This window comes from Physella acuta, unplaced genomic scaffold (assembly GCF_028476545.2).
Source record: "Physella acuta isolate Inbredline_101_S28 unplaced genomic scaffold, ASM2847654v3 ptg000220l, whole genome shotgun sequence".
Classification (NCBI taxonomy): domain Eukaryota; kingdom Metazoa; phylum Mollusca; class Gastropoda; family Physidae; genus Physella; species Physella acuta.
Genome location: NW_026731739.1, coordinates 75,450 through 89,571, shown reverse-complemented (window position 1 = coordinate 89,571; position 14,122 = coordinate 75,450). Strand labels below are relative to the sequence as shown.

At 38.6% G+C, this 14,122-nt stretch overlaps 1 protein-coding gene and 1 non-coding gene across 3 annotated transcripts in view; both read right to left on the bottom strand.

The window, feature by feature from the left end:
- LOC131937744 (transcription factor COE3) overlaps window positions 1-8,245 on the bottom strand; it is a 48,500-nt gene extending 40,255 nt beyond the window's left edge. Inside the window, exons 1-3 of one of the 2 annotated variants that reach the window (XM_059295360.1) lie at window positions 8,145-8,245; window positions 3,483-4,049; window positions 99-258 (exon numbers count right to left, since the gene is read on the bottom strand). In XM_059295360.1, coding sequence (XP_059151343.1) covers window positions 99-258; window positions 3,483-3,667 — 345 coding nt within the window. In that variant the 5' untranslated portion in view covers window positions 3,668-4,049; window positions 8,145-8,245. The remainder of the gene's footprint in view (window positions 1-98; window positions 259-3,482; window positions 4,050-8,144) is intronic. The other variant, XM_059295361.1, reaches the window with a different exon arrangement.
- Window positions 8,246-12,818: 4,573 nt separating this feature from the next.
- Trnak-cuu (transfer RNA lysine (anticodon CUU)) lies at window positions 12,819-12,891 on the bottom strand. Its single transcript has one exon. It is a non-coding gene; the product is annotated as a tRNA-Lys (tRNA).
- Between the last annotated feature and the right edge of the window lie 1,231 nt (window positions 12,892-14,122).

Here is a 14,122-nt window from a genome sequence, read left to right as displayed (position 1 = left end):
ATTACGTGGGTATGTCGTAGATAAATATGTGACGTCATGATATGTGGGTATGTCGTAGATGTGACGTTAGTCCGTAAAGAAAACAAGAAAGCACGTACCCCTACCTGCTCCTTCTCGACAAAGTCGACGAAGGTCGTTCTCTCCACCTCCACGGGCTGACCTTGACGGTCGTAGAGCGCCAACACAAAGTGGAAGAAGTTGCTCTTTCTCAGGTTGCTGGGTGGTTGCTTCTCAAAGTGGGCGCGGCTCAACCCCATGCTGGACATAGGGAGACAAAAATATACGTTAGTTGGGGCAGAGAGATAAAAGTATACTTTACTTGGAAGCAGGGAGATAAAAGTATACGTTAGTTGGGCTCAGAGAGACAAAAGTATATGTTAGTTGGGAGGAGAGAGACTAAAGTATACTTTACTTGGAAGCAGGGAGATAAAAGTATACGTTAGTTGGGCTCAGAGAGACAAAAGTATACGTTAGTTGGGAGGAGAGAGACTAAAGTATACTTTACTTGGAAGCAGGGAGATAAAAGTATACGTTAGTTGGGCTCAGAGAGACAACAGTATACTTTAGTTCGGAGCAGGGAGACAAAAGTATACGTTAGTTGGGAGGAGAGAGACTAAAGTATACTTTACTTGGAAGCAGGGAGATAAAAGTATACGTTAGTTGGGCTCAGAGAGACAACAGTATACTTTAGTTGGGAGCAGGGAGACAAAAGTATACTTTAGTTGGGAGCAGGGAGACAAAAGTATACTTTAGTTGGGGGCAGAGAGATAAAAGTATACGTTAGTTGGGGGCAGGGAGACAGAAGTATACGTTAGTTGGGGGCAGAGAGATAAAAGTATACGTTAGTTGGGAGCAGAGAGATAAAAGTATACGTTAGTTGGGACAGAGAGACAACAGTATACTTTAGTTGGGAGCAGGGAGATTATAGTATAATTTACCTAGATACAAAATTATACGTTTAATGAGTAGCATTGGGATTCGATCCTACAACAAAAGGGATAACCAGATAGCGAAGGTGCTTGACTACCTACTCAACAAGAGCTGGAAGAAGATGGGAAAAGGGGAGGGAGGGGTGAGGTAACAGCATCAGAGACTTTGCCAGAATATGCGCCATCGTTGTATGTAGCAAAATGTCAATACAACATACTCAGACTTGGTAGTATTCTTCACTTCTGTGATAGCATACACCCTTTACATTTGTCTTCCAACAAACAAAGATTGTACATTTAATGACAAGTTGATATGTTCACTTTGAAAAAAAAACTTCTCTCATAATTTAACGGATTTCAAAAATATAATACCCAATACTTTTAGCCTACTTTGGTTTTGAATCATTAAAGTCAGATTTAAAAACAAAACCTTAAATATTTTGTAACCAGCATCAAATTGTACTGTTAAAATTTTAACATCGTGAATAGAGAGATTAGATTTTAACAAGGCACTTTTATTTTGTGACCCCGTAGTTCTAGCTCGTTTTATTTTGAAATGAAACACGAACTTGGAACTATTGTCACGTGATCGGCGCAACATGAGACTTGGATATGCTCTCACTTGAAAGAGATTTCTCCCAGGGGGACGTCCGAGATCTGTTTTTACATTATCTGTGAGAATTTTTTGTATCTGCTGTGGAATGTCGTGTACGTATGGAATCTGCCTGTAGTGTTTGTCTATATTTGTTGTTGTATCTATATCTGTTGTATTTGTATTTTTGTTGTATCTGCATCTGTTGTATTTGTTGTTGTATCTGTTGTATTTTTTGTTGTATCAGTATCTATTTTTATATTTGTTGTCGTATCTGTATTAGTTATAAAATCTGAACATGTTGTATCTATAGTTGTTGTTGTATCTGTATCCATTCATTGTATGTGTGTTTGTATATTTGTATCTGTTGTTAATATGTATCGTTGTTGTATATATATATATATATAATGTTTATCTGTATCTGTTGTATACGTGTGTTGCTGTATGTGCATCTGCTGTTGTATGCGTCTGTGGTTGTATTTTATTCGCTGTTGTGTCTGTTGTGTTATCTGTATTTGTTTATCTGTATCTGTTGTTGTATATGTGTTTTATCTGTATTTTTTATACGTGTGAACACATATGCATATGTTCCTTCGTAGTGAAGTTAGTGTGGGAAAAATGTAGGCCCTACATTAGATTTAATTCTAAAGTGGAGTGGGGAGGGAAGGGAGTGTAAGAATGAATTTCGAATGTTTTATATTGTAATTAAAATACATGTTGAAATACTTCATTAAATGTAATCGATATGGGCGATGGCTTTGTTAGGTTGGGCGTTATCGCTGTGTTGAGAGTGTTTGGGACCTAATGGCTAGTGTATTTTCTGTGGGGTCAGTATTTGGGGTCGCATGATAACGCTTTTGGGTCATGTGGTCAGTGTCTAGAGTCCATGGGTCATGGGTCAGCGTCTAATGGCGCTGGTTCCTTGCATTGTTTCTGGCGCTCAGAATTTTGGGTCACTCCATGGTCAGTTTATGGATCAACGGTTCAGTGATTATTGTCGCAGGGTCAGTATATGGGTCAGTGGTTAAATACCAGTGACTTGTAGTCAGTATGTGACATCACGTGGTCATTGCCTATGTGTCTTATTTAGTACATATATTGAGGCGTCTATGTTAAATATCGAACAATGAAAACAGCTTTAATGTACTTAACATTTATACATAAATATGTTGAGCTCAAAAATCTAACCTTGTAATAAAACGCTATTAGAGAAATTGCTTTGGTTATTATTTTTAAAAAAAATAAACAGTTTCTGTTTCAAACGTCAAAAAAGCAGTAAGGATTCTTAAAAATATGCTTTAGATTAATTAGTTTTGCAGCATATTAAAATCTAGAATAACCCGTTCAAGGAATGTCGTGTTTTATTTCTCATGCTAACTGCATTGAAATACAACACCCAATTGGAATATGTCGCTTATTTTAAAACGTGAAAGATTGCTTTTTTTTATCTTACTAATAACAATTGTAAATTTTAATCATTTAACTACAGTCTATAGTAACTCGACTATTTATTTATTGCTGTGCAAAGTTTTCTTATAATTAAGTTAATACACGAACTGTGTTATAGCCCTTTAGACAAACCCCACATAGAATTTACATATTTACAACAGGTAAGTGAATCTAAACGTCGTCTGTCATGATATTGTATAGAATAAGGGTTGTGCGAGCAGCACTTTTCTCACTCGCACTGACACTTCTAATTGTTGCCGGGTTCAAAATAAAGCTGAGTCGGCTCATTAGTTTTCGGAAATTTGATAATCGAAACTTTGGTATGTTTGGTATTCGAACCTTAAACTCTCGGAATAGTGATTCGCAATTAGCTTAAAACTATGTGGTTTTAAGTTTGATGGCGAAAGCAAGCGACTTAACTGACCGAACCCGGCTACACAACAGTGGGTTAGGATTAGGATTAGCATAAAACTATGTGTGTCTAAGTTTGATGAGAGAAAGTAAGGACTTACTTGACCGACCCCGGGTCCACAACAGTGGGTTGCATCCAGTTTCGGATGCTGGACAGCTGACCGCTTAGAGCCTCTTCCTTCATGGGGGAGGGGACGCGCTGGCTGGGGTGCTGCGGGTGGTGCAGTGGATGCTGTGGGTGGTGGATGTGGTGGAGGTGGTGGTGATCTTCCGTCAGGTCGAACATTAAAAAATCCCCGAGGGAGATCCGAGGTGAGGAAAAATTTCTGTGACGTCACGGGCGTGACCTCGGCTCAGAGTAGTGTCTTACGTAACATCGAGCAGTGACCTTGAGAAGTGACCCCTCGGGACCTTGAACTTTGAACTTGTAAACACCAATCAAAAAACTAGTTATACCATAGTGTTCTTTTCTTCAATCTTGTCACTTTGGTGAAATGTTATTACAAGGGAAAAATAACTTGGTATAATCCAATGTTTTCACAGATTCTTCCCATAGTAGGCTTGTCCAAAGTTGTAACTAGTTTGTTATAATGTCCATATTAACTCATTAACTACACACAAATCACAAGATTTTCAGCACAAAGTCTATATTGTATTGAACTATAGATCTAAAAGGTGAGAAACAATACAACTATCAACGTGAATCTAGAACTTTCCATTTCTAATTCCTTTACAGGCATTCGAAGCTCCATCACATGACTCAGATTTAGCTAACGGCAATTTAAACACAACTAATCTTGTCATACTACCCCAGCTTAAGATAACATTAGTTAATGACCGCTGGTATAATCAACGATTATCAAAATACGGTCTTATTTTAATAAGTTATTAATATCCGTATTAAAAACAGGTATTTGATTAATGTTTTTAGGAGCGTTTAATCTTTAACATCAACATCATCCTTAAATCACAACATCAAAAAAATGTGTAATATTTGGTAAAGTATTCTGAGGCCCTATCCCTAAACCCCAGTGTTTCTTCCAGACTTTTTTCTCCGGCGGGGGGGGGGGGGGGGGGGGCACTTGAAATTTTCGGGGGGGGGGGGGGGTAAACTTTCTTTTATATAAATTTCATTTCGTTCGGGGGGGGGGGGGGGGGCGGTAAAAAAAATTCGGGGAGCCACCCCCCTTCCCCCCGAAGAGATGCCCTAAAGAAACTCTGCTAAACCCTATTCTGTTGTACAGACACAAGCGACTGTTATGTAGTGCTAGTAGACCTATACAGTCCTCTCATGAGAAATAGCTAACTAGAATTTAAGAGTGAGTTTAGTACGTCACCCAATGTGAAGGCCACAAGATGCATGTCATATTTTTACTTGACTTTTAGTTGTACTGCTCAGGGGCGTAGCGAGGGGGGGGGGGCGGGGGGTGCGGACCGCACCGGGTGACACCATTTAGGGGGGTGACACCAAGGCAAAAAATAGCAAAATATATAGAGAAAAACTCGAGGGGGGGTTCCAAATCGAAACTTTGAGGAGGGTGCAAATCGAAAATTTGAAAGTTTGTCCCTGAGAAGGGTCTCTATGCCTCTGGGGGGGGGGGGGGGTGACACCATTAAGTGCCGCACCGGGTGACACCCGACCTCGCTACGCCACTGGTACTGCTATATTAACTACAAAAGAATACCTTCTAGTTAGAGCCATATAATAATACATATTAAAACATTATCTTTAAAAGTGTGAAGATTACCCGTTGATAAAATAAAAGGAGGGTTCATTTAAAAAGCAGAAAATTAAATTCACTTTGTACAAAATTTGAATGCCCGCTAATTATTGTACAAGTCACAACTCTCTTATTAAAAAGGTCTATTTAATTTATTTATAACACTCACCTTGACCTTCAACAATGCTAAAAGCTTTTTTTTATTGTTATCTATTTATTATCTTCAGAAGGCCTACACTTTAATGGCATCATTTTATTTTTATTTACTATATTAAATTTTTTAAAAACTTTTATTGCCGTTTTCAGTAAGAGGCTGAAAATGATATTTGTATTTACCTAGCTAACCATGTGATTTTTAATTCTGGGAATGTTTTATTCATTTATGATTTACTGTAAGTTAAGGTCTATATAATGTTTCACTAGCTGTAAGTTTAGCCCTACATACACGCAATTTATAATCACAAAAAGTTTGTAAATTTATTTAGATTAGCTTGAGCTGAGAATGAAATTTTATCAATTGCCTGAGTTCGCAGGATAATACAAAATACAAACCATTCAGATCTGATTTTTAAAATACCAGAAATATTACAAATGTGTTAGTGCTGACGGTACCTAAATCGTGTGAACTCAATAGATGCAGAACTTTAACATAAAATATCGGCACCACTGTGTGATCTCTTGTACAATTTTATAGAACCGTTTTATATGTCAATTTTTAAAACTGTAAATCACATTTGATATCAGTTTAATAGAACGACTATGAATAATGCCGAAACCATATTGAAATCCCTTAACAGACGGTAGCCATTGATAAAAAGTAAAGTTCCTCTTTCAGACCTCCCGATTTAGTTGGCATAAAAGTATATATTGAGTAGCCAAACATAACGCCATCTACTGAAAAAAAATTGAAAGAGATGTTTAGGTTTGAATTATACGATGGCTAAAGAAACGTCTAGAAACACTGTTCAATACGCGATTGGAAACTTCTAGAAACAGCAATTAGAAATGTCTTAAGAAATGCCTCAAGGTAGGAAATGTCGAGAACGACATCGCAGGTCAGCTGAAGAAATGTCCATAAATACAACCAGCTAAAGTGGGAAGAAAAGTCTAGAACGACAGCTACATACCCGTCCGTCGAAGAAAATTGAAATGATCAAACAAATCTTCAATTATAGCATTAAATTTTAATAAACTTCCGTTAACCATAAAATTAAAAAAAACCTACAGCTAATTCTAACTTTAAAATCCAATGAATCTACTGCTGACCCTAAACATACTGTTAACCCTAAACATTAAAATCCAGCAACCTACTGCTAAGTGCTAACCCTAACATCCAGCAAACCTACCGTTAATCCTAACATCCAACAAACCTACTGCTAACCCAAACATCCAATAAACCTACTGATAACCCTTACATCCAACAAACCTACTGATAACCCTTACATCCAATAAACCTACTGCCAAAACAAACATCCAAAAAACCTACTGCAACGCTAACATCCAACAAACCTACTAATTACCCTAATATCCAAGAAATCTACTACTAACCCTAACATCCAACAAAGCTACTGATAATCCTAACATCCAATAAAAATACAGTTAACCCTAACATCCAATAAACCTACCGTTAACCCTAAACCACCAGCTCACAATCCCTCTCAACAACTAATCCTAACCTCCCAAGTATCCGTGTCGACGCGGGGGTTAACGGAGATTACTTAATGCGGTCCGGGGAGTGGGGGAGTGCCCGGGGGTCGTTTCACGAGGGTTTCTGTTTCATTTCTCCCGTGCGCTCTAGTCACACCGTCACGCATGATCGGGCCGGGTCAATGGACATCGATAGACTGCGGGGTTTCTAGCGATCATTTGACTCGAATCACAATGACACTTTAAAAAAAAAATCACTCTTTAATTAATTCATTAATTAACGATGCTGCTAAATAAACCAATACATCCGCCTTTATGCAGTGAAAAAAATAGCCTTACGTTGATTGGAACTATTCAAAATATAACTAATAACAATACAAAAAATGTTTACTGTTATTTTAATAGTTGTTTTCTAGACCTCTGCGGTGAGTTAAAATGTCGAAGAGATATTGTGTAGACTTATATTGTTACAAATCACAGTCGCTGTCTTTGATAGAGTTTTATAATTACATATTTTGTACAGGTTGGTGCTTGATGGTGTTTTGTTATGTTCAATAGAAAAATTTGATCCTTTTTACATTTTTGTGAAAATATTTTCTTTGATTCAAGTTATCGGCTTTGAAATCAGTCGTTAAGGATAATTAATTTAATTAATAATAGAATCGGGAACTAAAATATGAGCTTGTAACAAGAATGCTACATTACTCATTAAAGGCAATATCGATGCTGTTTGAAATATTAGCGCAACATGGATTCTTAAAAAAAAAAAACACTTCATCGGTAATAAAGATATCATATCTTCTATAATTGATCATTAAAATACGACATGAAACAACGGCAAGAAAAATACTACTTGACTTAGTGACGGCAAGTATGATGCTGCTTCTTATGTTGTCGGCAATAAGGATGTTACATGACCTATGGCAGCGTAAAGAAAAATAGATGACCTATCAGTGACAAGAAGGTTCTTGACCTATCGGCGGCAAGAAGGAAGCTACATGACCTAATAGTGGCAATTAAAATACAACTTGAAACAACAGTAAGAAGGATGGTATAAGACCTATCGGCGGCATGTAAGATAGTATATGACCTACTGCGGCAAGTAGAATGGTATCTGACCTACGGCGGCAATTAGGATGGTACATGACCTACTGCGGCAAGTAGGATGGTACATGACATACAGCGACAATAACAAAGCTACATGACCTAAGAGTGACACTGTTATTTTAACTGTCAAAGTTTAAACTTATGCATGTGACTAGCCGTTACGGATGACAAAATGCGGTTTGTACAATTAAAAAAAACTTGGTCTCCAAATCACATCAAAAGAAAACTGCACACACACGAAAGCCAGGAGCGGAGCGGTGATTAGAAAACATGTTAAATTTCTCTCACTGGGGTGTTGATAGCGTCCTTTTTCCTATGGGCTCCAGTAGCTGGCCAAATCTCCTATCTCCTATGGCCTGCTAAACTCCCCTCGCTGGGCACACTGAGACACGGACATGGGACTGTGGGAGAAACTCTCTCGGGTACGTCTTTTGTTGCTTTCCTCACTCCCCGCCAATCCCCTCCCTACCCTGGAGACAACCAGTCCCACGAGGTAACGGCCACCGCGGAGCTCGAGCCGCCGACCAATGGGAGATGCTGAAACGGCTGCACGCGATAAGCCGACGCCCCCCGACTCCCGGGACGAGGCCTGTCACGTGAACCACAGACCAATCACCGATGAGGTCGGGCGTGGGGGGCGGCGGTTCCAGCGTGCCCGGTGCCACTTGAGTGTGAGCTGTAATTGATACAGAAAACGCACAGGGGCTGCCGGGAAGGTAGAAGTAAATAAGCGAGTACAAACAAACGTGGTGTGGGGGGTCGGGGGGTGAGGGACGGGGATCAGGGAACCAACCGTCGGGCTTGTGGGTGGGGCCAAGGGGAAGAACTCCTATCGTGTCTCTGCTTAAAGAGGTGCCAGACGTCTTCGGAACCCAGTCCGTGCCTCGACCCGTGGCCGGGCTGAGACGGCCGGGCAGGGTGGAGGGTGGTGGAGGAGGAAGTCGTGTCCCACCACGTGAGATCTTCCAACTTGAGCCAGAGGGCTGAAACTCACGGTGTAAACCTGGGACATACCGGACCCTCATAGCCAGTGTTAATTTCACAGCCCCCCCCCCCCCCCCCCCGAAGCACGTCACCCCCCCCCCCTCCCCCCCCCCCACACACACACCACCTAAATAAACAATATATACTTTTAGCAATGTCCCTGTCTTCCCCACCCCCCTCCCAAGCAAAAATTCTGAAAGAAACACTTTCTCATAACACCACGTGGTGCCGCTACGTCTGTTCGTTATTTTAAAAAACTTCAAGTTTAGGACATTGCCCTTCAGACAACTTCCACAAGAAATGCAAAACCAAAACTTTTTATCGATTAACCATACCATATGAATGATTTAAAAACTATACCTGAAAGTCTAATTACAACACCTTCATATAAACCTATAATCCTAATAACTCTAATATTAACCTTACCATATAAACCTATAATCCTAATAACTCTAATATTAACCTTACCACTAAAGTAACCAATGACTAGCATCTGATGTACTTAAGCTGATGGCGATGACGTCATCTCCGTTTCCGATGGTGTCACCCTGATCCTAATCAATTAAATCTTTTTTTAAAGTTGTTAAAACTAAATGGTAAAATCAAAATTTCTATTTAAAATAGCTTAATTTTCGCTTAGATGTCACCCCCTTGACTGTTATTAAACTAAATGATAAAATCAAAACTTCTATTTATAATAGCTTTTTTCCGTGTAGGTGTCACCCCCTAGGCTGGTGCTACCTGGTTCAGCCAGCACCCCTTGCACACACCTCGTGACGCCACTGCCATAAGCGAGTATCTATTACAAAAAACTAACAGTTTTATTGTCAGAGAAACACTGACACAATACGGTATCATTTTATTTTTTTTGCGAAAGGTGGGGCCTACATTTTGGGCCCTAAACCAAATGTCCCTCGTGTTTTAAGGGCTTTGAAAATCTCCATCCACGATTACATCCAAAAGATTATATTGTTTGAGAGTATGAATGTAAACACGAACAGAAAACTTAATACTAAATCTAGGTTCTTCGCATAAAGAAACTCCACGTCATTTGTTTTAGGACATCATCTCATCCAGTTGATGCAACTTTGTCAACAAGATCCGCCCAGTGGTGATGTGGGTTTCGAACCTCCATCTGACATGTTCTGTTATCTACAGGCTGAGATATGACTTGTATCGTGTAATCATCGAAATCAAAACATTACCTTAACTCTACCAGACCCTAACACTAAACCAAACTCTTATTTCAATTTTTACATTAAACATTTCTCCGTCTTCGCCTAACAAGACAAAACTCAAACGACAGTGAACTGTTTCTATGACTATGTTATGGCTGTGTTGTAGACATCAAATGTTGGATAAATACAAAGGTTGTTTTAAACTTTAAAAAAAAGTGTCCGTTATTTTCACATAAAGTATTTTAGAAAGAATGCTAAGTCAACATTGGTTCAGTTGTTTACCACCACGGACATAAAGGGTTAAGTTATATGGGCGTTTATCATCACGTACATAAAGGGTTAAGTTAAAGCAGAACAATGGAATTAGTTGAGATAGTCTAATTGTTTGAACTTCTGAATTAAGTTTAATTTAATACCATTAGCCCGTAATCCACCTCATTGATCATTAACAGTCGAATATGAAAAATATTTTAGTTATAAAATTACAATAAAAGATTGTTTTTGTTTTGAACCAAAACCTGCACATCACCTGACTGTACAAAGACGTCTTGCTCTAAACTCTAAAAGTTAGACAACATTTCCCCTTCTGTTAGTTCTTCTATTCCATCTGCAACGCGGGTTTTATAAATTAACAAAAAATAAAGCAACTAAAAATCATTTATTGAGAAAGCGTTAGAAATCTCGTAGAAACTAAACGTAAATGACCTTTATATAAACATTTCATTCACTGATACGTTTGTTCTACAAACTAAATTCAAAAGACCTTTAAAATATTAACTTTATAATGACAGTATCATTTTTACCCAAGTTGTAGCTTCTCATTGGCTGTTGAATGGCAACCGGCATTAGACGCTAAACCCGCATTGTGACAGGGTCGAACATACTTTTATAAAATGTGATAATTAAAAAAAAAGTGATTAATAATAAGTTGTTTACATTCTGTTCAAGTTTATTTTTAACGTTGTAAATTATAAAGTCTTGAAAAGTTCCAGGCCTCCACATTTCAAAAACTTGTAACAAAATTCGCCAGAGAAATTCCAGAAACTCTCAATTACCTACTCCCTGACATATTAACTTTCATTGAAAAGAGACACCATGACGTCATCAAATCAATCTACTTCTAATTAACATCTCCCGTTAATATTAAACAGAGCCAGTTTCATGGCTAAATTAGCCGTAATGGGATAACAACAAGCTTCCTATAACGCGCATTCCACAACTGTCCCGGACAGCCTCTCCATCATAACGCCGACATTGATCCCTGAAGGTAAAAAAATTAAACGCCCACCCGGCAAATAGCCCAAGATCAACGTTATGGAAGAAAGCTAATGAAAACACGGGCCAGTTTTTGGTGGGTGTTAGAAATAATAGCAGGCCGTGAGGTGGGGCGAGGGTGGTTAATTGTCCGTGACGTTAATTTGTTGGTTTTTGTTCCTGCTAGGGAGTGGTCGAATTAGATATAGCCATAATGTAAATATGACCAAATTAGATGCACCATAATGTAAATATGACCAAATTAGAGCAATGGTAATGTAAATATGACCAAATTAGAGCAATGGTAAAGTAAATATGACCAAATTAGATGCACCATAATGTAAATATGACCAAATTAGATGCACCAAAATGTAAATACGACCAAATAAGAATCACCAAAATGTAAATATGACAAAAGTAGACGCACCACCATTTAAATATGACAAAAGTAGAGGCGGCCACAATGTAAATATGACCAAATTAGAGTCAGCCATATTATAAATATGACCAAATTAAAGGCAAAATATTATTTTGTAGCAATTCCAAGACTTGAATAGTCATACAAACCGCGCTTAATGTATGGTCAGGCTTAAGCTCGGGATTAGGCTTAGTGTAGACCAAAAAAATATTTAAAAAAAACCGACAGAAGTACCAACGTGAAGTCGACTATCAATTTAAATTATTTTAGTTGTTGTTGTGGCTATATCTATTTGTTGTTGTTGTTGTTGTTACTGTAGTTGTTTATAGTCAAAAGTGAAAAAAAAAACAATTTAAAAAATATGAAGTAGTCAAGCTTCAGACATCTATTTCATTAGGTATGAAATAGTCAAACTGTAGACAACTGGATATTATGTATGGAATAGTTAGACTTTTAAACTAGTTCATACGTCAAACTTTAAACAGCTACTTTATTCGTATGGAAGAGTATAACGTTAGAAATCTAGTTAAGTATATGTATATATGAAATAGTCAAAGAATCTCACAACAAAAGAAATATGGTTGTACATGAACTGTTGTGAACGTGAAAAAGTAACTTCGCCCATTTGTTATTTCCATTCCTAATAATTTTTTCGCGTCAAGAAGCGACCATCACCAGTGGGTTCTACTAATCATACCATCAGTTCATCAGAGATGCCGGCCCGTGTCAGAATTTTTGACAACTATTTCTTTTAATTAACACTTGAACAAGGAAATGAACGCACGAACAGCAGACGACGGGAAACGGCGCATCTGCGACTAAAAATATTAATGAGATCACTTCCGTTTTTTTTGTCTTGGGGGAATAAGACTGGAAGAAAAAAAAAAGGGGGGGGGGGGGGGTAGTGATAGACTGGTAGTTTTTTTACTTACATGTTTTGTTGTGAGAGTAAGCGACGTCTAGCAAGGGACGCGATTACAAAGTCATTTCAAATGTTGGAGTAACGTATTGAGGTCATTATGAAATGAGTTAAGCTCAATTAAAGTTGAATTTAATCGGTTTTCCCGTTTTATCTATGTGCACCTAGATTCGTTAGACATCTATATGATGTAAAAATAAAAAATTAATCGCCCAACGTGGGGCTCGAACCCACGACCCTGAGATTAAGAGTCTCATGCTCTACCGACTGAGCTATCCGGGCCTACACATCATCAATCATGAAATTTAAGAAAATTTCTCAGTGTTGTCAGACTAGATCTTTTTGTTTATGTAGAGCAGATCAGTGTTTCTTTCAGACTTTCTACTCGGGGAGGGGAGGGGGAGGAGGGGAAGAGAAGGGCACTTGAAGCTTGAGGGCGGACTAAATTTTCTCCAAAAAAAAAAAAAAAAATCCAACTCCTGTAAACAATTTCGAAGTCGAAGTTACACAACACCTCTGTATCTGATTCCACTACCGTAAAGTTTACAATACACGACATGCAAAGAGTCATCGTCATTAACCTTTAGCCCTTAGTAAATGTCACTAGCTGAATAATTTGGTCCCGTCTTGATGAGGGTACCGACGCCAGCATGAATAATATTTGGGATAAGTAAGGTCAGAAACCATATCGACTGTTGGCCACATTATTCAGTCGATTTTTTAAAGGCCAGTGCGGCACTCACATATTTCATAACATTATGTTAGCATCTGTAATAATGGCATGGATGGACATAGGAATCTACGAAAATAGTGTGTGCCTAGTTATGTAATGGGATGATTTTTAAATTTATTTCAGTGGCTATAATATTCGTTTAATTGATTCTTCTGAAACGGTGTGAAGGTAAATTACGTCTTCGTTATCGATGTCAAAAGTAATTTATGTACTAATCCAAACCTTTAAATCCTACGAGAGCCCTAATCCTAACTCTATTCTGAACACTAAACAGATATTATACTTCCATTAACAACATAACACCCCTATTTATGGGAGTCTTTTGTCGGAGTCCCCTTTAAGTAAACCATCCGTAGCGCGCCATACTGTTCTCCCGTGCTTACAGTGTCCTTACATCAACACTCGTCCGTTACTGTACCTCACGTCTGCTGATGGACAAAGGTCTTTTGACACGCCTTTAGGTCAGTGACTGGACACAGCACCCACGACACACAACACCTGACCACGCCCTAAGCACGCGACCGTGCGCTTCCTGACCGCACCTTTACCTGTGATATTATTGACCCAGGTAAAATAAACAGCATCGGGAGACTGAATACCTGTTGTTAACAAAGTGTCAAGATGGGAGGACTAAGTTTTTGTTGCTGTTCTACTAGATGGTGTCAGTGGTCACAAAGTTAGTGTAGACTAGGTCGGTTAGCCGAAGGTAATTGTGTGCCGGTGGTCTAAGGTAGGGTAGATTGGGTCAGTTAGATGAATATAAGTGTGTGACACACGCCA